Source organism: Pipistrellus kuhlii, unplaced genomic scaffold (assembly GCF_014108245.1).
Source record: "Pipistrellus kuhlii isolate mPipKuh1 unplaced genomic scaffold, mPipKuh1.p scaffold_m20_p_44, whole genome shotgun sequence".
NCBI classification, from domain to species: Eukaryota; Metazoa; Chordata; class Mammalia; order Chiroptera; family Vespertilionidae; genus Pipistrellus; species Pipistrellus kuhlii.
Window position 1 is genome coordinate 586719 of NW_023425545.1, and position 25631 is coordinate 612349.

The 25631-nt window shown below is 63.6% G+C and overlaps 3 protein-coding genes across 20 annotated transcripts in view; all 3 read left to right on the forward strand.

Moving 5' to 3' along the window:
• The window catches only part of LLGL2 (LLGL scribble cell polarity complex component 2), a 45435-nt gene extending 35700 nt beyond the window's left edge, over nucleotides 1–9735 (forward strand). For 9 of the 18 annotated variants that reach the window (XM_036412512.1, XM_036412502.1, XM_036412513.1 and 6 more), the window contains 21 exons: nucleotides 45–203; nucleotides 1835–1997; nucleotides 2145–2277; nucleotides 2614–2668; nucleotides 3356–3510; nucleotides 4442–4659; nucleotides 4736–4803; nucleotides 4888–5041; nucleotides 5132–5236; nucleotides 5393–5685; nucleotides 5785–5929; nucleotides 6305–6455; nucleotides 7048–7164; nucleotides 7291–7457; nucleotides 7728–7992; nucleotides 8168–8321; nucleotides 8604–8632; nucleotides 8829–8876; nucleotides 9008–9050; nucleotides 9139–9177; nucleotides 9406–9735. In XM_036412512.1, coding sequence (XP_036268405.1) covers nucleotides 45–203; nucleotides 1835–1997; nucleotides 2145–2277; nucleotides 2614–2668; nucleotides 3356–3510; nucleotides 4442–4659; nucleotides 4736–4803; nucleotides 4888–5041; nucleotides 5132–5236; nucleotides 5393–5685; nucleotides 5785–5929; nucleotides 6305–6455; nucleotides 7048–7164; nucleotides 7291–7457; nucleotides 7728–7992; nucleotides 8168–8321; nucleotides 8604–8632; nucleotides 8829–8876; nucleotides 9008–9050; nucleotides 9139–9177; nucleotides 9406–9442 — 2698 coding nt within the window. In that variant the 3' untranslated portion in view covers nucleotides 9443–9735. The other 9 variants (XM_036412506.2, XM_045572194.1, XM_045572195.1 and 6 more) reach the window with 9 other exon arrangements.
• Nucleotides 8722–25548, forward strand: LOC118704450 (UPF0450 protein C17orf58). Its single transcript, XM_036412155.2, has 4 exons — nucleotides 8722–8737; nucleotides 10575–10583; nucleotides 24346–24792; nucleotides 24839–25548. The coding sequence occupies exon 3, from the start codon at nucleotides 24432–24434 to the stop codon at nucleotides 24723–24725; it is 294 nt and encodes a 97-aa protein (XP_036268048.2). The 5' UTR covers nucleotides 8722–8737; nucleotides 10575–10583; nucleotides 24346–24431; the 3' UTR covers nucleotides 24726–24792; nucleotides 24839–25548.
• Nucleotides 14798–25631, forward strand: part of MYO15B (myosin XVB) — a 30700-nt gene continuing 19866 nt past the window's right edge. Inside the window, exons 1-17 of the mRNA XM_045572103.1 lie at nucleotides 14798–15549; nucleotides 15634–16032; nucleotides 16413–16733; nucleotides 17057–17120; nucleotides 17341–17447; nucleotides 17608–17682; nucleotides 17975–18071; nucleotides 18281–18384; nucleotides 18489–18552; nucleotides 18654–18836; nucleotides 18899–19111; nucleotides 20015–20128; nucleotides 20240–20298; nucleotides 20373–20505; nucleotides 21634–21729; nucleotides 21972–22103; nucleotides 23565–23690. Of these exons, the coding sequence (XP_045428059.1) occupies nucleotides 14798–15549; nucleotides 15634–16032; nucleotides 16413–16733; nucleotides 17057–17120; nucleotides 17341–17447; nucleotides 17608–17682; nucleotides 17975–18071; nucleotides 18281–18384; nucleotides 18489–18552; nucleotides 18654–18836; nucleotides 18899–19111; nucleotides 20015–20128; nucleotides 20240–20298; nucleotides 20373–20505; nucleotides 21634–21729; nucleotides 21972–22103; nucleotides 23565–23690 (3039 nt within the window). The remainder of the gene's footprint in view (nucleotides 15550–15633; nucleotides 16033–16412; nucleotides 16734–17056; nucleotides 17121–17340; nucleotides 17448–17607; nucleotides 17683–17974; nucleotides 18072–18280; nucleotides 18385–18488; nucleotides 18553–18653; nucleotides 18837–18898; nucleotides 19112–20014; nucleotides 20129–20239; nucleotides 20299–20372; nucleotides 20506–21633; nucleotides 21730–21971; nucleotides 22104–23564; nucleotides 23691–25631) is intronic.

A 25631-nucleotide genomic window follows, 5' to 3' on the forward strand; every position in this document is an offset into this window, starting at 1 on the left:
TGCCTGGGCAGCCGCCAGCTCACGGGTGGCTGTCCCCCTCCCAGGGCCGCCCCCAGCGCCACCCAGATCACCGTGGTGCTGCCACACTCCTCCTCCAAGACACTCTACCTGGGCACCGAGAGCGGCAGCGTGTTCGCGGTGCAGGTGCCGGGCTTCCGCCCGCTGGAGGACCGCACCATCAGCTCGGACGCCGTGCTGCAGCGGTGAGCCCGCAGCCCCGTTAGAACCCGGGACCCTCTCCCTCCGGCCCCGGGGACGCGTCGGGAGCTTCTCTCTCTCCTGGGGAGTCCGTGCGGACGGGGAGTCTGTGTCCCCCAAAGTGAGAGTCTTAGAATTTATCAGCTCTGGGCCTCTGCCCCGGTGCCATGTATTTCACACCCCCGGGCTCCGCAGTGGGCAGCCACGACACCGCCCCACGCCAGCCGGCGGCTTCCGCCCGTGCCTGTGCCTCGGCGTCTGTGTAGGTTCCCCTTCGCGCAGGCCCCGCGGCCAGAGGTGCTGACAGCCACAACCCGGGGTGCAGAGCTCGGTCCAGAAGCTGCGCCCCGAAGCTTTGGTGCGGCGTCCACCGCAGAAGGCGGCGGATCAGGGGGTCCGGTCTGGGCGAGGGGAGCAGATGAGGCTGCGGCAGGAGAGCGGCCTGCAGTTCTGGGGGGCGGGGGGAGCTCGGGTGCTGATACTGTGGAGAAGGAGCTCCCTGAGGGAGGTCCCTGGGGGCGAGGGGCATCAGCCCTGCTGCACAGCTTCCTTTTGATAGTATTCTTTTTTTCTATATTTGATATTATTTCTTCTCTGTATTTTCCAAGGTGGTGTAATTCTCACATTGCTTACTTTTTAAAATATATATATATATATATATATATATATATATATATATTAGTGATTTTTTACAGAGAGGAAGGGAGAGGGACAGAGTTAGAAACATCCATGAGAGAGAAACATCGATCAGCTGCCTCCTGCACACGCCCTACTGGAGATGTCCCTGAAACCAAGGTACATGCCCTTAACCGGAATCAAACCTGGGACCTTTCAGTCTGCAGGCCAACACTCTATCCACTGAGCCAGACCGGTTTTGGACATTGCTTACTTCTAAGTGAAGGGGGAAAATGTTTAAATATATAAGTTGTAGATCACTATAAAACCCTTCAAAAGCTGAGCCGGTACAGATAAGGATTCAGGGGGTTGACTGCCCACTGGAGGCTGGTGCTCACAGGCCTGTGGTACAGCCCTGAGATGCGGGCTGTGGTTCGGGCATAGACATGCTCTCAGGGTCCAGGCTGCTTTCATTTCCCGCTGACCATCCTCAGTGTTGGCTCCTGAGCCAGGCCTGCCACCTCGTGGCCCCCTGTTGGCTGCAGGAGCTCCAGACTTCACATCCCCGTTCCAGGCCCGGGGGGGGGGGGGGGGGGGGGGGGGTGTCAAGGCTCAGGGCCAGGCCAGCTAGTAGAGAGCCAGGTTCTGTGGGTCCTAAGAACTTACTCTGATGAAATGCAGAAATGCACTAGGTGTGACTGTGAGGTCAGTGGATTGTACAGGAAGCATCCCTACAGCCACCCCCGAGCCTCCACATGCCCTTCCCGGCATGGGCTCCCTCCCTCCCTCCCACCACACCGACGTTTCTAGAAGCCACTTCGCTGCCTTTCCTTCTCGGCGTGCTGCCGGCATCTCCCTCCTGGCGGAGCAGCACTGTCCTAGTCTGTGCGCTGCTCCTCTCCCCCGGATGCTGTGTGCCGCAGCCTCCCGTGCTGCACGTTCGGTGCCCGAGGCCACGGGGAGTGCGTGTGCGGCTGGGCCGGTGCACGCCGGCGTGGCTAACGGCGCTCCCCTCGCCCAGGTTGCCGGAGGAGGCCCGCCAACGGCGGGTGTTTGAGATGGTGGAGGCGCTGCAGGAACACCCTCGCGACCCCAACCAGGTCCTCATCGGCTACAGCCGCGGCCTCATCGTCATCTGGGACCTGCGGGGCAGCCGCGTGCTCTGCCACTTCCTCTGCAGCCAGGTAGGGGGCGCCCGATGGGGGCAGCGCCCAGGGCTCTCCCAGACCCCACTCTCACACCCCCTCCCTGTGCGGGGCTGAGGGGGGGGAGTGGTATCAGGACCATCGCCGTGACCCGAACCTGCGCCCTCTCCCTTTCCTCCCCTTAAGCAACTGGACAGTGTATGCTGGCAGCGGGATGGCCGCCTGATTGTCAGCTGCCACTCGGACGGCAGCTACTGCCAGTGGCCTGTGAACCCCGACACCCAGCAGGGGGAGCCCCTGCGCAGCTGCGTGCCTTACGGTCAGCGCCCCGCCCTGCCACCTGGGGCTGCCCCCGCCCTGCCACCTGGGGCTGCCTTCCTGTGGGGACCAATGTCCTCCTGTTCCCAGCCGGCCTCCCCTGCATGCGGGTGGAGGCACCTGCTCAGAAAAGCAAACCTGGGGTCCAGGAAGGTGACGGCTTTGTCCAAGCCCCACGGGGGGGGGGGGGGGGGGTTCCTGGCGCCTGTGTGGCCTTCTCAGGGCAGAGCTCCTGAGCATGGGCCTGCGGAGAGGGCGTGGGTGAGAGACCTGCTCATGCAGACCACGCGTCTCTGCGGGCGGGCAGCCCCGTTCCAGCCGATTCCTGTTCTTGCAGGTCCCTTTCCCTGCAAAGCTATTACCAAAATCTTCTGGCTGACCACCAAGCAGGGGTAGGCACCGGTCTCTGTCCTTGGCCCTTCCAGATTCTCCCTGGAGAGCTGAGGGCCTCCGCGGGAGGGGAGCGGGGCGGGTGAGGGGGTGGAACTGTGTCTTAGGGTCTGACTCCAGGGGAGGAGCGGGCCATTCACACCTCATGGCCAGGTCCTGAAAAGACATTCCCCCTCTCCCTCTCTTGCCCCCCTCCTCTCCCTCCCGCCCCCCTTCCCCTCCCCCCCTCTCCCCCTCCTACCCCCCTCTCCCCCTCTTACCCCCTTCTCCCCCTCCTGTCCCCCTCCTCTCCCTCCCGCCCCCCTCCTCTCCCTCCCACCCCCTCCTCTCCCTCCCGCCCCCCCTCTCTCCCTCCCGCCCCCGGGAAGTGGTTCAGAGCAGCAGGTTTCAGACCTGTTTCTTCACAGTCACACAGGGAGACCGTGGATGAGCAGGAGGGCCTGCAGACTCAGCCCCCAGCCTGCCTGCCCCTCACCCCCAAGGCCCCCTGGGCTGCTGCAGTCAGGAAGAGATGGGGGTCTGGCCTGTTGACCCCCCTCCTGGGGACCTTGAGGGGTCACTCACCCTGAGACGAGGCTCCCTCCCGGCTCCACTCGGAGGCCAGTCACAGGCCCCCGCTGCCAGCTCAGCCAGCGCGTCTGCTCTTGTGCCGAGCGCCCCGGCCCACCGCCTTCCCTCTGTGCCCGCAGGCTGCCCTTCACCATCTTCCAGGGCGGCATGCCGCGGGCCAGCTACGGGGACCGCCACTGCATCTCCGTGGTCCATGACGGCCAGCAGACCGCCTTCGACTTCACGTCCCGCGTCATCGACTTCACCGTCCTCCGCGAGGCGGACCCCGCGGCGGGTAGGCGCGGCGGGGAGTGGTGTGGGGGGGCCGTCCTGTCTGTGCATCAAGAGGAGGGGCCTGCACAGAGGTCCCCAAACCGGCCAGCCCCTGGATACCACTGAGGCAGCAGCCACAGCCCCTCTCCCTCTCTGCCAGCCCGGTGGCTCCGTCCTCGCTGGCCACACCTCCTGCCCACTCCACTCTGCCCCTCGCTGGCTCCAGTGGGGTTTGGGCGGAAGGGGCCAGCTCTGTACCATCGGGTTTAGCACCCACCCCGCTGAGAAAAAGGGCCCCGTGTGGACATGGGGAAGGCCGCATGGCTTGGGGCAGGGAGCACCGCACGGGGCCAGCTCTGAGCCGGCCTCTGGAGCTCCACCAGGCCAGCAAAGCCCTGGGTCAGCCTCCTAAGCGGTGGCAGGCAGGACCCGAGAGGCTGCTGTCACACCTGGAGGGGGGCCTGGCGGGAGGTCACCTGTGAGCCCGGACAGTTTTGTGTCCTCCGTCCCGGTCCCCACACCGGTTCCCTCTCCTCTCCTTGGCTGCACCTAAACAGGAACTTGGTTCCCGCGCTTAGCGGGGAAGCTTCGTGTCTCACGTGACGATGTGAGCTGCGGGGGAGGAATTCCCTCTGGTCCTAGTTTCCTGGGAGTTTTGTCCTCAGTGGTGGGTTTGGGGTTTAGTCAGAGGCTTTTTCTGGCTGTGATCCGGGGCTTTTCTCTGTGGGCCTGTCCACATGGTGGTTTTTTAAGGTTGAAACAGCCTCGCACACCGGGGCTAAACCCCACCTGGTCGAGGCGTGTGTTTCCTTTCATTCATGGCTAGATTTTGAGCTTCTTTTGAATGCAGATTCCCTGGTTCCAGCCCTTAAAAGCATCAGATTCCTCCGGGCCGGGCCAGGCGAATGGCTCCCTGCTGGCCCTGGCCGGCCTGACCTTGTCCTGTCCCCCAGCCTTCGACGACCCCTCTGCGCTGGTGGTGCTGGCCGAGGAGGAGCTGGTGGTACTGGACCTGCGGACGGCGGGCTGGCCGCCCGTGCAGCCGCCCTACCTGGCCTCGCTGCACTGCTCCGCCATCACCTGCTCCCACCACGTCTCCAACATCCCCCTCAAGCTGTGGGAGCGGATCATCGCCGCAGGCAGCTGGCAGAACACGCACTTCTCCGCCATGGTAGGCCCCGCCCCGTGCCGCCTGCCGCCCACCGGGAGCCCGGCTCCCGCGCGCACTCCTCCGTCTCCTCCTCCAGGAATGGCCTGTGGACGGCGGCACCAGCCTGGCCCCCACCCCGCCCCAGAGGGACCTGCTGCTCACGGGGTAGGTGGCTGGTGCTGAGCAGGGCGTGCGGGGCGGGAGCGGCCCTGGCACTGCCCGGCCTCCCGCTCACGGCCCCGCCCACAGGCACGAGGACGGCACCGTGCGCTTCTGGGACGCCTCGGGCGTCTGCCTGCGGCTGCTCTACAAGCTCAGCACGGTCCCCGTGTTCCTCACCGACTCGGACCCCGGCGAGCACCTCCACGCCCAGGGCGAGGACGAGTGGCCCCCGCTCCGCAAGGTGAGGCCGGGAGCCCGGGCGCCGGGAGGGAGGGCGGGGGCAGGCCCGGCCCCGGGCTCACAGCCGCTCGCCGGCCTCCTCTCCCGCCAGGTGGGCTCCTTCGATCCCTACAGCGACGACCCCCGCCTGGGCATCCAGAAGATCTTCCTGTGCAAGTACAGCGGCTACCTGGCGGTGGCAGGCACGGCGGGGCAGGTAGCAGGCCGGGGCGGGGCGGGCGCAGGGGGAGGAGCGGTCAGGTGGCTCGGGTGACGTCCAGGCCCTCGAGCTTCCTTTTCGGGATGAGGGCGCAGCAGGACAGGAGCCGGCCCCGGTGTCAGGATTGGCTCAGCCCCCTGCCCTCCCGCCCAGGTGCTGGTGCTGGAGCTGAATGACGAGGAGGCGGAGCACGCGGTGGAGCAGGCGGAGGCGGACCTGCTGCAGGATCAGGAGGGCTACCGCTGGAAGGGGCACGAGCGCCTGTGCGCCCGCCCGGGGCCCGTGCGCTTCGAGCCCGGCTTCCAGCCCTTCGTGCTGGTGCAGTGCCAGCCGCCGGCGGTGGTCACGTCCCTGGCGCTGCACTCCGAGTGGCGGCTCGTGGCCTTCGGCACCAGCCACGGCTTCGGCCTCTTCGACCACCAGCAGCGGCGGCAGGTCTTTGTCAAGTGAGCAGCCAGCCGCCCGCGGTGGCGGGCTGGGTCCGGGGCCGGGGCCGGGGAGGACGCCCGGGCCTGGCCGTACTGAGGGTCTGACGTCCCCCCCAGGTGCACCCTGCACCCCAGCGACCAGCTCGCCTTGGAGGGCCCCCTGTCCCGCGTGAAGTCCCTCAAGAAGTCCCTGCGCCAGTCCTTCCGCCGCATGCGCCGCAGCCGGGTGTCCAAGCGGCGGCCCGCGGGGTCCCCGGGAGAGGTGAGGCCGCCCGGGCTGAGCAGGGGCAGCCGGCAGCAAGCCCCACCCGCCCCCCCCCACTCGCACTCGCTGTGGCTGCAAGCGCAGGCCTGGGCCCACCGATAGGCTTACCTCCTGCCCTCTGCCCACTGCCCTCTGCCACCAGTTATGTGGCCTCAGTTTTGTCCCACTCTCCTCTGGGCCTCAGCTTCCCCGATGTAAGAGGCAATGACGGCAGCACCTCAGGGCCAAGGCCTCGGTGAAGGTCACCGGGCGGGGAGTGGCGTGAGCCGGGACCAGTCTCCCCCAGGATGATGGGTGCTGAGCCATAGACGCCTCAGGGAGGTCAGGCAGAGCCCCCCCTCAGGCCGCCCCCCCCACCCCCTACCCCCGCAGGTGCCGGGGCGGAGCGGACGGGCGGAGCGGACGGGCCTGCAGAACATGGAGCTGGCGCCCGTGCAGCGCAAGATCGAGGCCCGCACGGCGGAGGACTCCTTCACCGGCTTCGTCCGCACCCTCTACTTCGCCGACACCTACCTGCGGGACAGTGAGTAGCCGGCCGGGGGTGGGGGCCCGGGCCTGCGCCCCCTGGCACGAGGGCAGGCTGGAGGGCCCCTCAGGGGGGTTTTCCCTTTGTGAGCGGTGGAACCAGGGCCTGCCTCTCCCTCCCCCGCCCGGCTTCCTGTCCGGTCCCCCCCTCTCTAGAAGGTGGGTCTCAGCCTGTCCCCTGTAAAATGGGGGAATGTCTTCCTAGAATGGCTGTGGGGTGGGACATCCCGCTGCTACGCCATGGGCCTGCACAAGCCCCCTCATTGTCCCCCCTGTCCTCCTCTCCTGTCCTCCCCCTCCCCCCTCACCCCCCCAGGGTACGGGTGGGGCGTGGGCTGTCCGCTCCTGCAGTGCAGGGGCCGCTGTCCAGGCTCAGAACCAGCAGGGTTTAGGGCCCTCGGTTGTCAGAGCCGGCCGAGCCTTCTCCCCGTCTACAGCCTGGAGGCAGGCAGAGCCGCAGGCGGAGGAGGGAAGTGAGGCTGACAGGGTTTGCCCACGTGACCTTGGAGTCACACAAGGGACTGGAAAGGCCACCTGGCTCCCCCTGACCTCAGGCCCAGGGTCACATCTGGACCTTTGCCTCTGGGCAGGCTCCCGCCACTGCCCCTCGCTGTGGGCCGGCACCAACGGGGGCACCGTCTACGCCTTTGCCCTGCATGTGCCCCCGGCGGAGCGGAGGACGGACGAACCCGTGCGGGCGGAGCAGGGTGAGTGCTGAGCCGGGGGGCGGGGGGTGGGGGGCGAGGGTGCCGCCTGCCAGGGCTGGGGACAGGGCGGTGCTGCCGGCCTCGCCCTTCGCCCGCCAGCCCCACCGCCGCCCTTCCTCCCTGCAGTCAAGGAGATCCAGCTGATGCACCGCGCGCCCGTCGTGGGCATCCTGGTGCTGGACGGACACAGCGTGCCCCTCCCCGAGCCCCTGGAAGTCGCCCACGACCTGTCCAAGAGCCCGGACATGCAGGGGAGCCACCAGCTGCTCGTGGTGTCCGAGGAGCAGTTCAAGGTGCCGCGGGGGGGGGGGGCGGGGCTCCCCAGGGGCTCACACTCGGGCACAGTGACAGTGGCTGGGACCCGCTTAAAGCTGTGAACGCAGGTGGCATGCGCAGTGAGGGGAGGAGAGGGCTCTGTGTGGTGTCCCGGGCCCAGGTCCGCGGTGGGGACCCCGAAACGGGACCCGTCCGTGGGAGGACGTGGCCGGCACCCTCCGGCCCAGGTGCGCCGAGCGCCTGTCCCGGAGCCGAGGCCGGGCAGTGACCGCCGCCCCGTGCCCCAGGTGTTCACCCTGCCCAAGGTGAGCGCCAGGCTGAAGCTGAAGCTCACCGCCCTGGAGGGCTCGAGGGTGCGGCGGGTCAGCGTGGCCCACTTCGGCAGCTGCCGGGCCGAGGACTACGGGGAGCACCACCTGGCGGTGCTCACCAACCTGGGCGACATCCAGGTGGTCTCGCTGCCCCTGCTCAGGCCGCAGGTGCGCTACAGCTGCATCCGCCGTGAGGACGTCAGCGGCATCGCCTCCTGCGTCTTCACCAAGCACGGCCAAGGTGCGCGCCGGGCGGGCGGGCGGGCGGGCCGGCCTGGGCGCCCGCTGCGCGGCAGGGCTGCTGGGAGGCACTGAGGGGAGCCCTGGTCCCCGTGTCCCTGGTCGGAAGCCCGGTTGTCAGCAGCCGCAGGCTCTGAGAGACCAGGCTGGCCTCGCCTACTAGTCTCCACCCCCAGGTTTCTACCTGATCTCGCCCTCGGAGTTTGAGCGCTTCTCCCTGTCCACCAAGTGGCTGGTGGAGCCCCGGTGCCTGGTGGACTCCGCGGAAACCAAGCACCACAATCGTCCCCGCAACGGGTCAGGCCCCGAGAAGGCCTTGGGCCGAGCCAGGTGGGTAAGGGCAGGCGGCCTTGGCCTCAGCCCCTCCCCCTCCCGATGCGCCCACTGGGAGCTGCCGCACTCCCCTCCCCTGTGAGCTCGGCCCACCCTCCTGGCGCTGGCTCTTTGTTCCCCCCTCCCCCCCGTATGCCCCTCCTCCCCTGTGAGCTGGCACCCTGGCCGGGGCTTGGCTTGCCTCCCAGGCGCCCCTGCTCAGGGCAGGCCCGGGAGCCGGCCTCATGGGACCAGAGCAGAGAGCCTAGTGCCCCCCGATCTTTACTCTCTCCCCCACAGGAACTCAGGGAGCCAGAGTGATGGCGAAGGTAAGATGGCAGGGGAGTGTGTGAGCATACCTGGGCCAGCCTCGGCCCAGACATGGGATGGATGGAGAGGGGACCCCAGGGGAACAGGGGTGTGTGTGTGTGTGTGTGTGTGTGTGTGTGTGTGTGTTTCCAGGCTGGGGGTAGAGACAGCCTCCCCTCCAGCTGGGAGCCTCCTAACCTGGCCTCTACCTTCCAGAGAAGAGACCGGACCCCGTGATGGCGCACGCTCTGCTCAGCGATGAGAGTGAGTTGGGTGGGAGTTGGGGGCTGACGGAGGGATGTTCTTGGGGGGTGGTGGAACTGAGGGAGGCAGACCCCCCAGCACCCCATCAGTGAGGAAGGGACAGGCTTGGCCTCACAGCCGCCCTCCCCCAGGGGTCCTGAAGGAGATCCAGAGCACACTGGAGGGAGACCGGGGGTGAGTCACTGCCGCGTGCAGGGGGCCCCTGAGCCAGGAGACTGCCCCCGTCCCGTGGAGGGTGACTGCCCTGTCTTTGCCCACGCAGGAGCTACGGCGATTGGCGATCCCAGCAGGTGGCCATGAGGTACGGCCTCAGCAAAGGGGAGGAGGGGCCCTGAGGACGCTGCGCAGGGGGTGGGGCGGCCGGAGGGCAGCTCCTGGGGGGGCATGGGAGGAAGAGCCCCATCCCCAAGATCCTGCCGGCCAGTGTCCATCCGCCCGGACACACACCCTGGCTGTCCCGGAGAGCTCCATGACGGGGCCCCTCCCGCCCAGCACGCCCCTGAAGGTCCATCTCTCTCTCCTCCCGCAGCCAAGTGAGCCGGCCGGGCGCCCAGGCCGCGCGGTGAACACTACTGAGGGCTCTGCCTCCGGGGCCGGCCAGCTGGAGGGGCCCACACCGGCCGGGCCGCAGGCTGGGGCGCCCTCAGCCTCCACTCTGCTGCTGCTCCGGCCCCGGCAAGGGGGGCCCGGCTCCAGGCTGTCCCTCCCCGGGCCCTGTCCGGCTCGGTCCTTTTGTCAATGTTGCACAGTTTTTATCATCCCCCTCCCCCTGCTTTTTGTAGTGGGTTGGGTTTTAAATTATAAATTTTAACTGCCTCTGGGTGAGAAAGTTTTTAATAAACACCTTATTACCTCTTCACTGGTCCAGCTACCTCAATTTTTCAACTACGTAGAAAATTCCCGAATAAAACCATCAGCTGGCTCCTCGCCTCTGGCCTGGAGCTCGTCCTGGGACCAGGCTGGCTCGGGAGGGTCCGCTGCTTCGGCGTTGGAGGCAGAGCTAACGGTCCCTGGGGTCCGAGCACTGCTGTTCTGCTGTCTTTAGGAATAAAGAGCAGGAGTTCACCATCTGGATGCGTCTGACCACATCCCTGCGTCAGGGCAGAGGGAGCCCCCTTGCTGTCAGAAGGGGAAGACACCCAGCCTGGCCAGTGTTGCTCAGTGGTTGAGGGTCAACCTATGAACCAGGAGGGTCTGGTTTGATTCCTGGTCAGCGCACATGCCCCGGTTTTCAGTCCCCAGTGGGAGGTGTGCAGAAGGCATCACTGATTCTTTCTCATCATTGATGTTTCTCTCCCTCCCTCTCTGAAATCAATAAAAATATATTTAAAAAATAAATACAAAAATCTGGTTAGCTAAACTAACTCAGAAATGAACAAGTGGCCAAAGCCGGTTTGGCTCAATGGGATAGAGCATCAGCTTGGAGACTGAAGGGTCCCGGGTTCGATTCCGGTCAAGGGCATATCCCCAGTGGGGGGTGTGCAAGAGGCAGCTGATAGATGACTCTCATCGATGTTTCTAACTCTCTCCCTTCCTCTCTGTACAAAATCAATAAAATATTAAAAAATATAAAAATAACCGAAACCAGTTTGGCTCAGTGGAAGAGCATCGGTCTGCTGACTGAAAGGTCCCAGGTTCAATTCCGGTCAGGGGCATGTGCATTGGTTTCGGGCACATCCCCAGTAGGGGGTGTACAAGAGGCAGCTGGTCGATGATTCTCATCAACATCTCTAGCTCTCTATCTCCCTTCCTCTCTGTAAAAAATCAATAAAATGTATTTTTAATAAATTAAATAAATAAAAATTTTAAAAAGGAAATTCTTAAAAAACAAAAAAAAATGAACAAGTGACATGAAGGTTCCTGCCAAGAAGCTGAGAATTGAAGATAATGGTGATATCAACAGCACCAGCTCAGGAGAACATGGCACAGCCGGCTCTGCCAGGGAGCAGGATGCTTTCTGGCGGCGGTAGGATCTGGCTAATCAGGCTGAACAAGATGTTCTCTCTCTCTGTCTCTCTCCTGAAAAGATCACAGACTCATTGACAATGGATTTATACCCACACATTAAGGATGAGCTTTGTGTTAAGTACACTGTGTTTTGAAATGTTAGCTAATGTCGGCTAACATTTCAGTTGGCGTGTTTCAGTTCTAAGAAAACATCCTCATACTGAGAGTGAGACCACTGTTTTCACTGAGAGCTGCTCACGACGGAGGGGCTTGGCAGCCTCTGGAAAGTGCGAATGAAGCTGGAGGCACGGAGAGGAAGGCAGGTCCTCCAGCAGCAGGCCGGGGGCGGGGGGGAGGGCGGGAGGGGCGAAATGGAGATGTGAGCGGCTGCACTGACAGAGCTGCCATGGAGAAGGCGAATCAGGAAGAGGGGGTCACTGCCGATCCCAGGGCCGGGGAGATGTTCAGAGCAGCGGGACACCTGGTCTGCAGACGTGGACCTTAGAAGCCAGGCAGACCCAACCACTGGCCACGGGCTTTGCCAGTGACTGGCCATATGACCTTGAGCAAATGACCACAGTCCTGGGCCTCAGTTTACTTCTCTGTAAAATGGGGCAGATAATAGGGCCTGACCAGAGGGCTGTAATGATTAAAACAAGAGTCTAACGTTACACAACACCTGGCTCCCAGGAAACACCCAACCAACGGAGTGAAAGTCGACGGTGGATGGGTGAGGCGGGAGAGAGGGAGGTGGTTCTGGAAGGAGGGAGGGTGGAGTCAGAAAAGGGCACAGGGTGCCGGCGACCACAATATGCGTGGACTGTGCCGAGCCGGCACGGCCAAGGGTGAGCCTGAGAGGGGGCCTGTAAGCCATCTCTTGGACAGTAGATTCTATCAGGCAAAGGAAGGGCGCGGTCAAGATGTTTACAGCATTCTCAAGGGTTTCCAATTCACACAATTACACGCACCTGAACTCTATCAAGCCCACGTCACTCAGACACGTGGGGCCACGAGTTCAGACCACAGGTCCAAGCTCACAACCACAGCTGTTGGCTGTCATGGTGCTGGGAAGCTCTGCCCTCCAGGCTCAAACTTGCATGTGGCCTCGAGAGGACTGGGTCCTCTCATGAGTCCCAGTCTTGAACCTGTCCACATGCTGCAGCCCCTCTCCACACAGCACCCTCCAAGCTCGTCAAGGTCATTACAAACAAAGATGACTGGAGACACTGCACAGACGGGGCTAAAGGCAGTGCGGGGTTCTGGGTCGATCCTCCAACAGAAGAAGGCTATTAGTGAAAGACTAGGAAAACACAAGTCTATAGTCCGGTTCAAGCAGGACACAAGCACTCACTTGTTAGCTGTGTCGGCCCAGGGGTTACGGAAGCTGTGAACAACCGGACAGACTAGCTATGCAGACCTGTGCGCAGGAACCCTGTACTCACTGTGCAATTGTGGGGTAAATCTAGAATCATTCCCAAATAAAAAAATAAAAATAAACTATTTTTAAAAAATGTAATGAACAGCTCTGGCCAATTATGTTCAGTGGTAAGAGCAACAGCCCTAGGACTAGTTTGTTGGTCCCACCCCTCAACAACCATTGGGTGAGTTTGGAAGATGGTTCCGCCCATCAACTACCATTGGGTGAGGTTAGAAGTGGGACAAGCCTCTCAACAACTATTGGGTGAGGTTCCAAAAGGGTCACACCTCTCCAGAACCATTAGGTGAGGTAGGCAGTGGGACCAGCCCCTCAACTCCCACTGGCTGAGATTAGCTGAGAGACCCACTCAACCACTAACATTCGCTGAAATAGGCAGTGGGACCGGCCCCTCAACTACCATTGGGTGATGATGGCTGTGGGACCCGTGCCTCAGCTACCATTGGCTGAGGTAGGCAGTGGGACCCACCCCTCAACTCCCATTGGCTGAGGTTTATAGTGGGACAAGCCCCTCAACTACCATTGGATAAGGTTTGCAGAGGGACCTGCCCCTCAACTACCATTGGCTGAGTTGTCAGTGGCACCCGCTCCTCAACTCCAATTGGCTGAGGTTGGCAGTGGGACCTGCCCCTCACTCCCATTGGCTGAGATGGCAGTGGGACCCGCCCCTTGGGTGAGGTTCCAAATGAGTAATACCTCTCCACAAGCATTGGCTGAGATTGGCAATGGGACCCGCCCCTCAACTCCCATTGGGCGAGGTTGGCACTTGGACCCGCCCTTCAACTCCCATTGGATGAGGTTGGCAGTGAGACCAGCCCCTAAACTGCCATTGGCTGAGGTTGGCAGTGGGACCTGCCCCTCAGCTACCATTGGCTGAGGTTGCCAGTGGGACGCAACCCTCAACTACCATTGGGTGAGCTTGGTAGTGGGACCCAACCCTCAGCTACCATTGGCTGAGGTTGGCCATGGGACCAGCCCCTCAATTTCCATTGGATGAGATTGGCAGTGGGACCAGCCCCTCAACTCCCATTGGCTGAGGTTGGCAGTAGGACCCGCCCCTCAACTACAATTTTGTGAGGTTCAAAGTGGGTCCCACCCCTTAAAAACCATTGGGTGAGGTAGCAAGTAGGTCCACAAGGCAGGACACAAATTAATTACAGAAATACAGATCTCTCTGAACAACCCCCACCTTTAGGCCCAGCCCACTTTTACTGGTCCCGCCTCCTCCTCACTGCTCATGGCCAATCTACCCTCAAGGACCCGAGGCAATTGTGTCATCCCTAAGCACCTCCTGACCCCCCTCCCCCGCCTTCCTCCCATTACCAGTTGGCTCTATGTGTCTCTCCAGTGCTCAGACTGTGGGATGGAAACCACAGCAGGTGTACAGTGAAGACCCTGGCAGACACCCCAGGATCCTGGTGACCAAGGCCAACATCACCAGGGATCCACGGATAAATCGTGTTGGTACCACGTGCCCTGACTCCTGATGAGCATGCTCCACACCAGTGGTGCTCTTCCCTCAACCCGTCTATTGTGAGGAAAACATCAGAGAATCCAAAAGGCATCCTTCAACTCTCGCTGTTGGCTATCGTGCTGGGAGGCTCCCTCTGAGCTGGGACTTGCAGGTGGCCACTCATCAGTCCAGTGCTTGAACCTGTCCAAACTCTATAGCTGCTCTCCCCAGAGGACAAAGCAGGGGAGGGGCTGCATGGGAAAAGTGGGAGGGATCTGCTCTGGGGGGTGGGGCCTCCCTTTCCTGGGTGTCACGTTGACCAGCTGAGGGTGTCCATGTATGTGGTGCTGTTTCTTTAATTATATTTCACAATCTCAAACGACAGCAAACTAATAAAACTCATGCAGTGTTCACTGTGCACCCAGCTCAGCCTAGTCCCAGTCTGGGGCAGTCCAGGGGCTAAGGAAGGTGGGTGGGTGCCTCCTAGAGCCCCAGGACTGAGAGGAGGGCCCAGACGGGTTCCTTCCGCACCCCTCACCCCTGCCCGCCAGCAGCGAGGCAGCGGCAGCTCAGCGTGGCCGGGTGCCAGGCCGGCCTAGCAGGCAGCGACTCCCTGGTGCCGTGGTCGGCAAACTCATCCATCCACAGAGCCAAATAGCAACAGGACGACTGAAATTTGAGAGCCACATTTTTTAAATTTAAACTTCTTCTAACGCCACTTCTTCAAAACAGACTCGCCCAGGCCGTGGTATTTGGTGAAGAGCCATTCTCAAAGGGCCGAAGAGCCGTATGCGGCCAGTTGCCCTGTCCTCGGCCTTTGCCTGCAGTGTCAGCAGCATCTCCTCTTTCCTGGGCGGCTCTGCTCCATTGTGTGGAGGGTCAGGGCCCGCGCCACCTGCATTATTGATGCTCCCCCTGAGGCCTGAGGCGGGCAGTGGGCGGGCAGGTGTGAGGCGCCGACCAGGGCGGCGCACGGTAGCCTGCGGAGGGCGTCGGAGGGCTGAGGGGGTCCAGGGCAGCCAGGTCGCAGGAAAGGGAAAGGGAGAGGAGCAAGCCACCGGGAAGCCCCTCTCCCCTGCGCCTGCCATGGGCGGGAGAAAGGGCAAAGCGCCCCGGTGCCCGGAGGGAGCAAGGAGGCCAGACTCAGGGGAGCAGGAGTCCGGCTCTGCCAGCGGCGAGGGCGCGGCCCGCGGGGACCGCCGCCGGGGCCGCGGGAAGGCCGGAGGCCGGGGACCTGCCTTGGATCCCGCCCTGGGAGGCCAGGGGAGCCCCGGTGGCCGCAGGAAGCCCCCGGCAGAGGGGCAGGGCGGCTGCCCGCGGCCCGGGGCTGGTTCTCCGCCAGCTGCTCAGGGGAGGAGGCCGGGCAGTGCCAGGCCCCGGGGGCGCGGGCCGGGGGAGAGCCGGGAGCCCGGGGACGGCCGCGGGGGGCGCCTGGAGGACGGTGTCCCCCGAGGAGAAGGGAGGAGCGGCGGGCACGGCCGCCGCCGGAGGAAAGGCAAAGGGCGGGGACGCCGGGCGCCGCGGAGCCCCGGCGGCGGGGACACGTCGGGCGGGGACCGGGGCAGCTCCTGCCCGGACAGCGAGGCCCGCGGGGACCCGGACAGCGGCAGCCGGGGCGGCGGGACCCCGGAGCCGCGGTCCAGCCCGGCGCAAACGGACGCGAGCTCGGGGGACCCCCACCCCGGGCCGGCGGCAGCGCGGGCGCAGGGCGCGCCCCGGAGCAGCGACGGCGGGAGCAGCGACTCCGAGCCGCACTGCGCGCCCCGAGACCCGGGAGGGTCCCTGCGGACCGGGCCCCGGGGAGCGACGGCGGGCTCCGGGTCCGACACGGACCAGAGGCGGGAGGAGGCCGGGCCTGGGCCGGGCTCGCCGGCAGCCCCAGGGCCAGGGAGCCGGGCCCCGGAGGCCGAGCCGGGGGGCAGGACGGCCGCGACCGCCGGCGCCCTCGAGGGCGGCCCCGCCGGCGGCCCCACGAGCTCGCGGGCTCCAGGGGACCCGAGCGCCGCCGGGGCGCGGCCAGAGGCTGAGCCCGGAGGGGCCCCGCGCCGCCGGGTGGGAGCGGAGCCGGGGAAGGCGCAGGCGGCGGCGGGCGAGGGCGCCGCGGAGGGCGGAGGGGGCGACGCGCCCGGGGACCCCGCGCCGCTGGCCGCCCTGGTGGCGCTGCACCGGCTCCGCGCGAGGGCGCCCCCGGGTCCCGCGCCCCAGGATGCGGGTCCCCATCGCCCAAACCTCAAGGAAAGGCTCCTCCGCGTGGCCCGGGCCCTGGGCCTCCTGCGCTGGCTCTGGCGGCTGCTCGGGCTGCGCGGGGCCGCGGGGCCGGGGCCGGGCCGGGGCCGGGGCCGGGCGGGGCGGAGGCACCGGCGGGCGAGGGCCCGGGGCGCGCGCGGGGGCTGCGGCGCCGTCTGGGGCAGCGCCTGGCCGGCGTCGTGGGACTCCGGGGGCGGCCGCGGGCTCCCCCTGCCGGCGGCCCGGGCTCCCCGCAGGTCGCCTGCCCGGACCCGACCCCGGACCCCAAGTTCGCGGTCGTGTTCCCCAGCACCCACCGGGCCGGGAGGGCACCGAGCAGCCGGAGCTCGGAGGACGCGTCCGCGGGCGCCCCCTCCAGGCAGGGGCGCGTCTGGCCCGGGGCAGGGGCCGCAGGGGCCGGGGAGGGGCGCCGGGAGAGCGGGGAGGGGGCGGCGGGCCCCCCGCGGGACGGCAGCGGCTCCGGCAGCGAAGCGGAGCCCGGGACCGCGGCGGCGGCGGCGGCGGCCCCGGGGCACTGGGCGCGGGACCCCGGCGCCCGCGGGGACCCCGGGCCCGGCGCCGGCGCGCTGCTGCCCCAGCTCACCCTGGAGAAGCGCCCGGGCCCCTCCCGGCCCCGCGGGGACCCCTGGGAGCCGGAGGACGAGGCGGAGGAGGCGCTGGAGCGCGAGCTGGAGCGGAGCCTTGGGCCGGGCCTGGAGGCGCCGTGCTTCCCGGGCGCCGAGGGCAGGCCCCCAGGGGCCCCCCTGGAGGACACCGAGGACCTGGCCCGGCTGCGGTGAGCGCCCTGCCCGCCGCCCGGCCTGGGCGCCTCCTCCGCCTTTTCTGCAGCCTGTGGAGGGGTCGGGCCTCCCTAACGTGGGACGGGAGGGGGGGGGGTGACCAGCAGATGTCCCTGCTTGGGACTTCCTTCTCTAACCCACACGAAGCTTCCCTGTTTGCCAGCCCCTTGGGTGGGCTGCTTACCTAGCAGCCGGCCGTTAGGATGGGCCCAGAGAGGGGCATTGCCCAGTGCCTGCAGCCAGTGGCAGAACCCCAGTAACCTGGGACCTCCCCCCTCCTCTCCCCGCCCCCCCCCCATGCTGGCCCGCCTGCCCGCAGCCCGCTGTGTGACAGCGCCGTCCTGCTGTGCCTCAAGAAGAGGTTTCGCCTGGGCCGCATCTACGTATGGGGCACCCGAGGGGACGGGGGCTGGGACTCCCCTTCTCCCGGGACCCGAGGGCCCTCCAGCACCCAGAGCATCTCCTCTCCTCCTTCCTGGCTGGCCGAACCCTCTCGGGCCCTGCAGAGCGGGCTGGGGTCTGGGCGGGAAGCATTGAGCCCCGTTCCATCTGCCCCTCCCGCCTGCTCCAAGTTCTGGTGGGAGCTCGTGCTTCCCTCCCCAGACCTTTGGGGGGCCCCTCCTGCTCGCTCTGAACCCCCGCCGGCCGCTGCCTGTCTTCTCGCCTGAGATCCTGGCCCGCTACGGCCCCCAGGAGGCCCCCAGTGACCCGTGAGTGACCTTCTCCACCAACCTTTGGTTCAACCCCCAGCGGCTAAGCCCGGGCGGGTCCCACTGACTGGGGTCCTGGGGGGACGGCGGGGCACCCCGCCTCCACCTGCGAGGGCCCAGAGGCCCCTGCGGCCTGCCCGCCCGCCCGCCCTCTCCCCAGGCACGTCTTCGCCATCGGGGCATCGGCCCGCAGCCTGGCTCAGAGCGCGGGGCGGGACGCAGGCATCCTCCTCAGGTGAGGGCTGGCTGCCTGGCCGGGAACCCACAGGCCGCACGAGGCGGGCCGGGCGGGGAGGGCTGTGTGCAAACTGCCGCTCTGCTCCACGGCCTGGCCGCTCCGGACGCTGAGGGCCTGGTGCTGGCTGGCGTCACCGCCTGTGCCCTGGAACGAGGCAGCTCGGGGGCTTTTTCTGTTGGGTCTCCGTGCCCCGGGGCTATCTGCCTTTGGGGCGTGTCCCCACTGCACGGCTCAGTGGGGAGATGCGATGGGCCCTCCCCGGAGGCCTGCCAGCCCCTCCCTCCCGCAGTGGGCACAGCGGCTCAGGGAAGACAGAAGCCGCCAAGCAGATCGTGCGCTTCCTGAGCGGCCTGGAGCAGCGGCAGGCGGGGGCCGGAGGATGTCAGGTGGGGGCAGCTGGCCGTTTCCCGGGACCACCCTTCTCCTTCCGGCCGGGACGGGGTTTTCGGGCCCTGGCGTCTCCTCAGGGACAGCCCCGGGCATTGCCTGCTGTGGGGGCACCAGCCGGGTCCCAGGCACAGAGTGCCCACAGCGGGGAGGCCTGGCCAGGGGCTCATTGCTCTGCTGGGCTGATCTGAATGCCCGTCCCCACCAGCTGGACGACGTGCTGCCCTGGCTGGGCAGCTTTGGCCATGCCAAGACAGTCCTCAACGCCAACGCCAGCCGCTTCGGGCAGGTCCTGGGTCTCTGCCTGCAGCGGTAAGTGAGGGGGGCCAGGTGGGCACAGGAGCCTGAGACGCCGCCCATGGTGGGTCCCATTCTCAGGGGCACCCTCCCCCTCCCCCGGTGTCCTGTGCCCACAGCGGGGTCATCGTGGGAGCGTCCGTGTCCCATTATCTGCTTGAGACCTCGAGGGTGGTGTTTCAGGTGAGACCCACGCTGCAACTCACCCCTTCCCAGCCCCTGGAGTGGGGAAGAGGGAGGGGTTGGGGGGGGGGTTCCTAGGCCCCCAGGCCTGCCCTCCCCAGGACCCGTCCTTGCTGCCCTGGGCACAGGACCAGGCCACGGTCCCCCTAAGCCAGGCCTTCTCCGCCAAGGCCCAGGCCGAGAGGAGCTTCCATGTTTTCTATGAGCTGCTGGCGGGGCTGGACCCCACGGAACGGGAGCAGCTGTCCCTGCAGGAGCCGGAGACCTACCACTACCTCAACCAGGTTGGGGCAGGGCCCGCCCAGGAGGGGTCTTGGTAGGGGGGTCTGAAGAGGAGCTGGGGTAGAGCAAGGCGGGGGGGCCAGGCCCTGCTGCCCACCCCTGCTGTGCCCCTCAGGGCCAGGCCTGCAGGCTCCAGGGCAAGGAGGATGCCCAGGACTTCACGGGACTGGTGAAGGCGCTGCAGGCGCTGGGCTTGTGCCCGGAGGAGCTGACTGCAGTGTGGGCCGTGCTGGCTACCATCCTGCAGCTGGGCAACATCTGCTTCTCCTCGACAGAGGTGGGCTCCCCGGAGGCGCCGAGCCCATGGGGCTTGTGTGCATAATCAGGGCAGCAGTCACGATGCCCAAGCTGCGTGTATGTGGGAGACTGTGCAGCCCGGGGCCTCCCAGCTGCTCCGGAAAGCAGGCAGACCCCCACCAGCCAGATGGGCAGCAGACCTGGAGTTTTGGCATCTGTGCCACTGCCTGTCCCACTCAGCTGCCACCCCCGGAAGCACACCTGGTACTAACTGAGCAGCTGTTATGGACCAGGCCCTGTGTAAGCCACTGTACATACGTTTTCTAATTTGGTTCTCAGGAAAACCCTGGAATGTAAGTGTGCTGGGCCAGCATGGCCATGGGTGAACCTGGGGGGGGAGGGGGAGGCAGTGAAGGATTACAAAAGACAGACGAGAATAAAGCTGGGGCCAGATGGGGCGCTGCCCTCTCATTAGAGACAGTGCTGCAGCCTGCAAACCGAGTGTTTTATAGCCAGATCCCACCAGGCAAAGGAAGGGCGTAGTCAAGATGTTTACAATGTTCTCGCGGGTTTCGAATCTCCTCAATGACTCGCACCTGGTCAAGCTTTGTTTACTTGCTGCACCTCCCGCAGCCCGCATCACTCAGCCACCTGGGAGCCGCCCTCCACAATAAGGGCTGTGTCTCCCCTTTTGCCATAAGACAGTGGCGGTTCAGAGAGGAAAGAGACGTGTGAGGCGGGCCAGCTAGTGGAGACGTGACGTCAGGACTCACACTCAGGGCCCTTGGACCCTAGAGCGGGCTCCTGCGGCCCAGACCCATCGATCTACCTTCGGGGAACCGGGCAGCTGCTGTGCAAAGCAAGGCCGGCCCCTGCCCTGAGGGACGTGGCCGCTGCCCAAGCACAGCGCCCCCTGTCCCTGCCCCCTCCTTCCCCTGCCCAGAGGGAGTCCCAGGAGGTGGCTGCCGTGTCCAGCTGGGCCGAGATCCACACCGCAGCCCGGCTGCTGCGGGTGCCGCCCGAGCGCCTGGAGGGGGCTGTCACCAGGCGGGTCACGGTGAGCTGGAGGGTTCCGGGAGGCGTGGGCACGGCCGGACCGCCCGATGGCTGGCCGAGTGCCCGTGTGGGCCTAGGCCTGACGTGCCCCGTGCACACGCTCTGCCCCCAGGAGACTCCCTATGGCCCGGCCTCGAGATCGCTGTCGCTGGAGAGGGCCATAGATGCCAGGTGCCCTGGGGGCGAGAGAGAGCCGGAGCCTCGCCTGGCAGTCCGCTGCACGTGCTCACACCCCGTGCCCACAGGGACGCCCTGGCCACGGCCCTGTACGCGCGGCTCTTCGGCTGGCTTCTGAGGAGGACCAACACGCGGCTGGCCCCGCCCGGGGAGGGAGGCAGCACGGAGACCATCACCGTCGCGGATGTCTACGGTTTTGAGGTCACCCCCTGGCGGTGGGGCCCAGACAGGGCGCCCACTTCGCACTGATTGTTTCCGGGGGCCCCAGCAGCGCCAGCTCCCCTGTGAGGGCACCGGTGACCTGTTAGCCTGCCAGTCCCCGATGGCCCATGAGTCAGCTGCACACCCTGTAGGGGCAGCCCGTCTGCCGGGCTCGGCCCAGGCCCGGCATCGCCTCTGGGGCAGCGGGAGGTGAAGGCCCAGCGCGGGGCGGCCACAGCCTCGCCTCCGGTGCACCACGGGCCCTCCAGTCCCCCCGGCTTTCACAAGCTCTCTACCCCTTCCCAGGGGGTCCTGCCTCCTCAGGGCAGGGAGGAGGGACTAGAACAAGAGGGAGCCCCCCCTGGACGGCCCTGTTCGCTGCCCGCCCCTCCAGGGTGTCCTTGGTGACCATGACAAGTGTGTGTGCGCCCGTGTGCATGCGTGCTCTTGTGTGTTTAAGATAAGGCAACCAGACACCCTGCTTTTGGCGGGACAGTCCCGACTTTGAACAATTTGTCTCGTGTCCCGCGGCGTTTTAAAAATGTCCTGATTGGGACTTTTTTTAAAACGCCGCGGGACACGAGACAAATTGTTCAAAATCGGGATGTCTGGTCACCTTAGTTTAAGAATGTGTCAAAGCCCTCTATCCAAAGCTACAGGAAGTGGGGGCTGTGCTGGGGGCCACGCAGGAAGGAGTCTGTAATCCCCTACAGGAGCAATATGCAAAGGCTTCTGGAGGCAGCAGCCTGGAGCCCTGCTGATGAGGGTGTGGGATTGTGAAAGCCAGCAGGCTAGGTCGTAGGCAGAGTCTTCCAGACCACAGGGTGTCCGTGGCTCATGCCGAGGCAGAGGGCAGGGGTGGAAACCTAGGGGGAGGCCTGACTGTGGCCTGTGCGCCTGACCCTATAGGGTGCGCCTGACCCTATAGGGTGCGCCTGACCCTATAGGGTGCACCTGACCCTATAGGGTGCGCCGTTAGCCCGGGGCACCGCTCCGCCCTGCATGCTGGGAGGATGCAGGCAGCTTGTGGGAGGGGGGTGAAGGGCACCAGGCCTGGGTGCCCAGCCCCCACCCCTGCCCGGTGCCCTCATCTCAGGGGTGCCCACCTCACTGCCCGTGTGCCCCCAGGCGCTGCGGGTGAACGGCCTAGAGCAACTGTGCAGCAACCTCGCCAGCGAGCGCCTGCAGCTCTTCGCCAGCCGGATGCTGCTGGCCCAGGAGGAGGTGAGGGACCAGGGCATGGACAGGGCCGGGGGACACGCAGAACGGAGGCCATGCGTGCAGGGAGGGCACTGCGCCGAGAGCTCTGCCCCAAAGCCCGCTTGCTTGCTGTGGGCTGCCTCGGTCCTTCTGAACCTCAGTTTTCTCATCTGTAAAATGGGAAGGCTATCCCTGCTCCGGCTCAGATGAGGTCACCCGTGAATGCGGGTGGGCTCCGTAAAAGGCCAGGTGCTGGCTGTTCCCAGGAGGAGTGTCGGCGAGAGTTGCTGCCCTGGGCGCCCATCCCCCAGTCTCCGAGGGAATCCTGCCTGGACCTCCTGGTAGACCAGCCCCTGAGCCTCCTGCGTATCCTGGATGCCCAGACATGGCTGTCCCAGGTGAGCCCCCTGGGGCAGGACAAGGAGGGGGGGAACCAATAAGGAGATGGGTTCAGAGACACCACTCACACACCTTCAGTACAGCTTGGGAAGGCAGTGGCCAAACTGGGTTCACACCCTGTGCTGGGTGACCGTGAGCAGGAGGTCTGACCTCTCTGAGGGTCCCCAAGTCCTCACTGCAGAAGAGAGGCCATCATGCCTGAGGGGCACGGAGGAGGGGACTGAGCAGCGCCCCCCAGAGGTGAGCAAATGCTGCCTTCCACCACCCGGCCTCCGCTCCCTGCTGCTCCCAGGCTGCTGCCTTACAGGTGGCCACACTGTGTCCATGGCAATGGCATTGCATATTTACTCACTGACTCTCCCGGGGTAGACTGGGCCCGCCTCTGGAGGCTTTCAGCCCCGTCTCAGCGCCTGGCACATGGTTCAGGGGCACTGAATACTAAGTGGATGAATATCTGTGCCAGGACAAAAAGGTGAGCAAAATACCCAGCCCCTCCCTTAGAGTCCGCAGCGTAGCAGGAGAGAGGTGTTGACATGCACAGAGCACACACACCGCACGGTAAGCCACGCCTGCGTGGCGCGGTGCATGGATGTGCAGCGTGGGCCTCCTCTGCATGTGAGGCCATTGAAGCTAATTGCACCGCGACCCGGATATAAGGCGGCACCTTCCCGTCTTCCCACTTCATCAGAGGCTGAAGATAATGGCGAAAAACATCATCATTATTATAAAACTCCAACGTGATAGGATTTCATTGATCGATATAATCTTAATATAAAAGTATTCACATGTAGCCCTGGCCGGTGTGGCTCGATTGGAGCGTCATTCTGTACACCAAAAGGTCCCGGGTTCAACCCCTGGTCACGGTGCATAGGGAAGGCAACCGAGGATTTTTCTCTCTCACATCAATGTTTCTCTCCTTCCCTCTCCCTTCATCTCTGAAATCAATAAAAATATATTTAAAAAGAATAAAAAGACTGCCGAAACTGGTTTGGCTCAGTGGATAGAGTGTTGGCCTGCGGACCGAAGGGTCCCAGGTTCGATTCCGGTCAAGGGCATGTGCCTTGGTTGCGGGCGCATCCCCAGTGGGGGGTGTGCAGGAGGCAGCTGGTCGATGTTTCTCTCTCATCAATGTTTCTAGCTCTCTATCCATTTCCCTTCCTCTCTGTGAAAAATCAATAGGATATATTTTTTTAAAAAATAAAAAGGCTGATGTAGAAACACCTGCAGCTGTGCGTGCCCGCTGCACCCGTCTTAAAGGCCCTGCGCCTTTAAATGGTCGGTGTTTGTTGACAGAGGCGGTTTCCTGGTCTCAAACAGCACTTTGTCGTCCAAACAGTTCCTGGGAAGAGGGAGGCGCCCTTCCCAGGTCACAGGGACTCGGGTTCGCAGCGACTCCTATCGGGGCGTCTGGGGCACAGGGGCAGGGAGGCAGGGCCTGAGGGAGCCATCTCTCTTGTCAGGCCACCGACCACACCTTCCTGCAGAAGTGCCACTATCACCATGGCGACCACCCCTGCTACGCCAAGCCCCAGCTGCCCCTGCCCATCTTCACCGTGCGGCATTTCGCAGGGGCCGTCACCTACCAGGTATGGGGGCGCCAGGGGGGCCTGGGACCCTGGTGTTTCCCTTCGGAGCTGTCAAATGGCAGGTGACAGGAGCGGGGAGGGGAGGCCCCCTCCAGGGCGTGGCCATCTTTGGTTGTAGAAGAAATACAGACTACCCCAACGCTAACCCAAACAAGAAACAGAAGGAGGATGACAATTATACCTCCAAAAAAATCACAGCAGAAAGAGAGAAAGACAGAAACACATGGCGATTGAATAGAAATATAAAACTGTTGCATTGAAGGTCACAAAGATTTAAAAGCAAGGGACAGTCCAGCTGGTGTGGCTCAGTAGTTGAGTGTCAACCTCTGACCCCGGAGGCATGGTTTGATTCCCAGTCGGGCACATGCTGGTTCCAGGCTGGTGGTATATAAAGGAGCCGGGCACATGACCGAGGTGGCCTTAAAAATGTCACAAACTGGCTTCCCCGCCGCGCGCCCGCCCGCGCGCGCCCCCGACGGCCTGGCTCACCCCAACCGGCCGCGCGCCGCCGCGCCGCCCGCGCTCCCCGCGCCGCCGCCGCCGCCGCACCGGGACCGGCCCCGGGGCGACGCGGAGCCCGGCGCCGAGCCCTGCGCGCACGCCTGCCGCGTGGAGCTGGACGAGCGCGAGTCCTTCTGCGCCAGCGAGTTCGCAGTGAACGGCATCGTGCACGATGTGGACGTGGTGGGCCCGGGCATCCAGCTGGTGACGCTGCTGGTGGACCGGGACGGGCTGTACAAGATGAACCGCCTGTACATCACCCCGGACGGCTTTTTCTTCCGCGTCCACCTCTTAGCCCTGGACTCCTCCAGCTGCAACAAGACATGCCCAGAGTTGAAACCCGGCAGCAGGTATATTGTGATGGGCCACATCTACCATAAGAGGCGGCAGCTCCCTACGGCTCTGCTCCAGGTCCTAAGAGGGCGGCTCCGGCCAGGAGATGGGCTGCTCCAGAGCAGCAGCAGCTACGTGAAAAGGTTTAACCGAAAAAGGGATGTGCAAGTTCAAGGTGCAATTCACACCCAATGCATTTGAACTTACCATCCCAGCATGTCTGGATCGTAAGAGACTTGGAATTAAGACAGGAGAGGTCTATCTTCATGTAATCATGTAATCCCTGCCCCTAAAAACCTGTGTTTTGTGTGAAGGGCCATTGTAATGGGACCTTCCTTTATAATAGGGCACATGGCTCTTTTTTATGAACTAGTTGCATAGTTCCAACTCTAATCGTGAAGTTTGTCACCTTATTTACAAGATGCTTCTTAAATGTATGCTTCTGAACTCGGTGGCAGAGTTATTCTTAGTGCTAGTCATGCACCTGGCTACTGACCTGTCCCATTAACAGATCACTGCTTCATGCTGTTTATTTTTAATTATTTTAATTTAAATACATTCTCAATAGAAATCGTTCACAAAAAAACATTTCCTTGATTTTATATACAACATTGAATAGTTTATATCACGTATCAAACCAAATGGCATACCTACAGCATCACATTTTAAGTTCTGTACATAACAGTAAGTGCACTAGTCAAAGACATGTATGGTGTCATATAGATCAAACATATGGGTCAGAGCCCCAAGACACGTTATGAAGTTTTACACTTAAAGAATATTAAAGGGCTTAATTCAAGCAAAATATTACTCAAACAAGTGTTTCTGATGTACCAAAGGGTAAGATAGCTTATTTTCATGCCTCCCTGCTCCTAAAAACCTATGTTTTGTGCAGAAACTGTGAGCTATCCCAATGCTAAACAGAGTCAGGGTGTATCTGATGTCATTTTTCTATTAAGACCAAATATCATGTTTGTTTTGTAAAGCAGTAAACCTTGCCTTGAAATCAAAAAAAAAAAAAAAATGTCACAAACTATTCATTACATCGATTTTACCATTTTAACCACTTTTAAAAAATGTGTTTATTGATTTCAGAGAGGAAGGGAG

Bases quoted from the DNA above. Each gene is read 5' to 3' on its own strand.
- LOC118704450 (XM_036412155.2), top strand. From the start codon at position 24,432: ATGAACCGCCTGTACATCACCCCGGACGGCTTTTTCTTCCGCGTCCAC.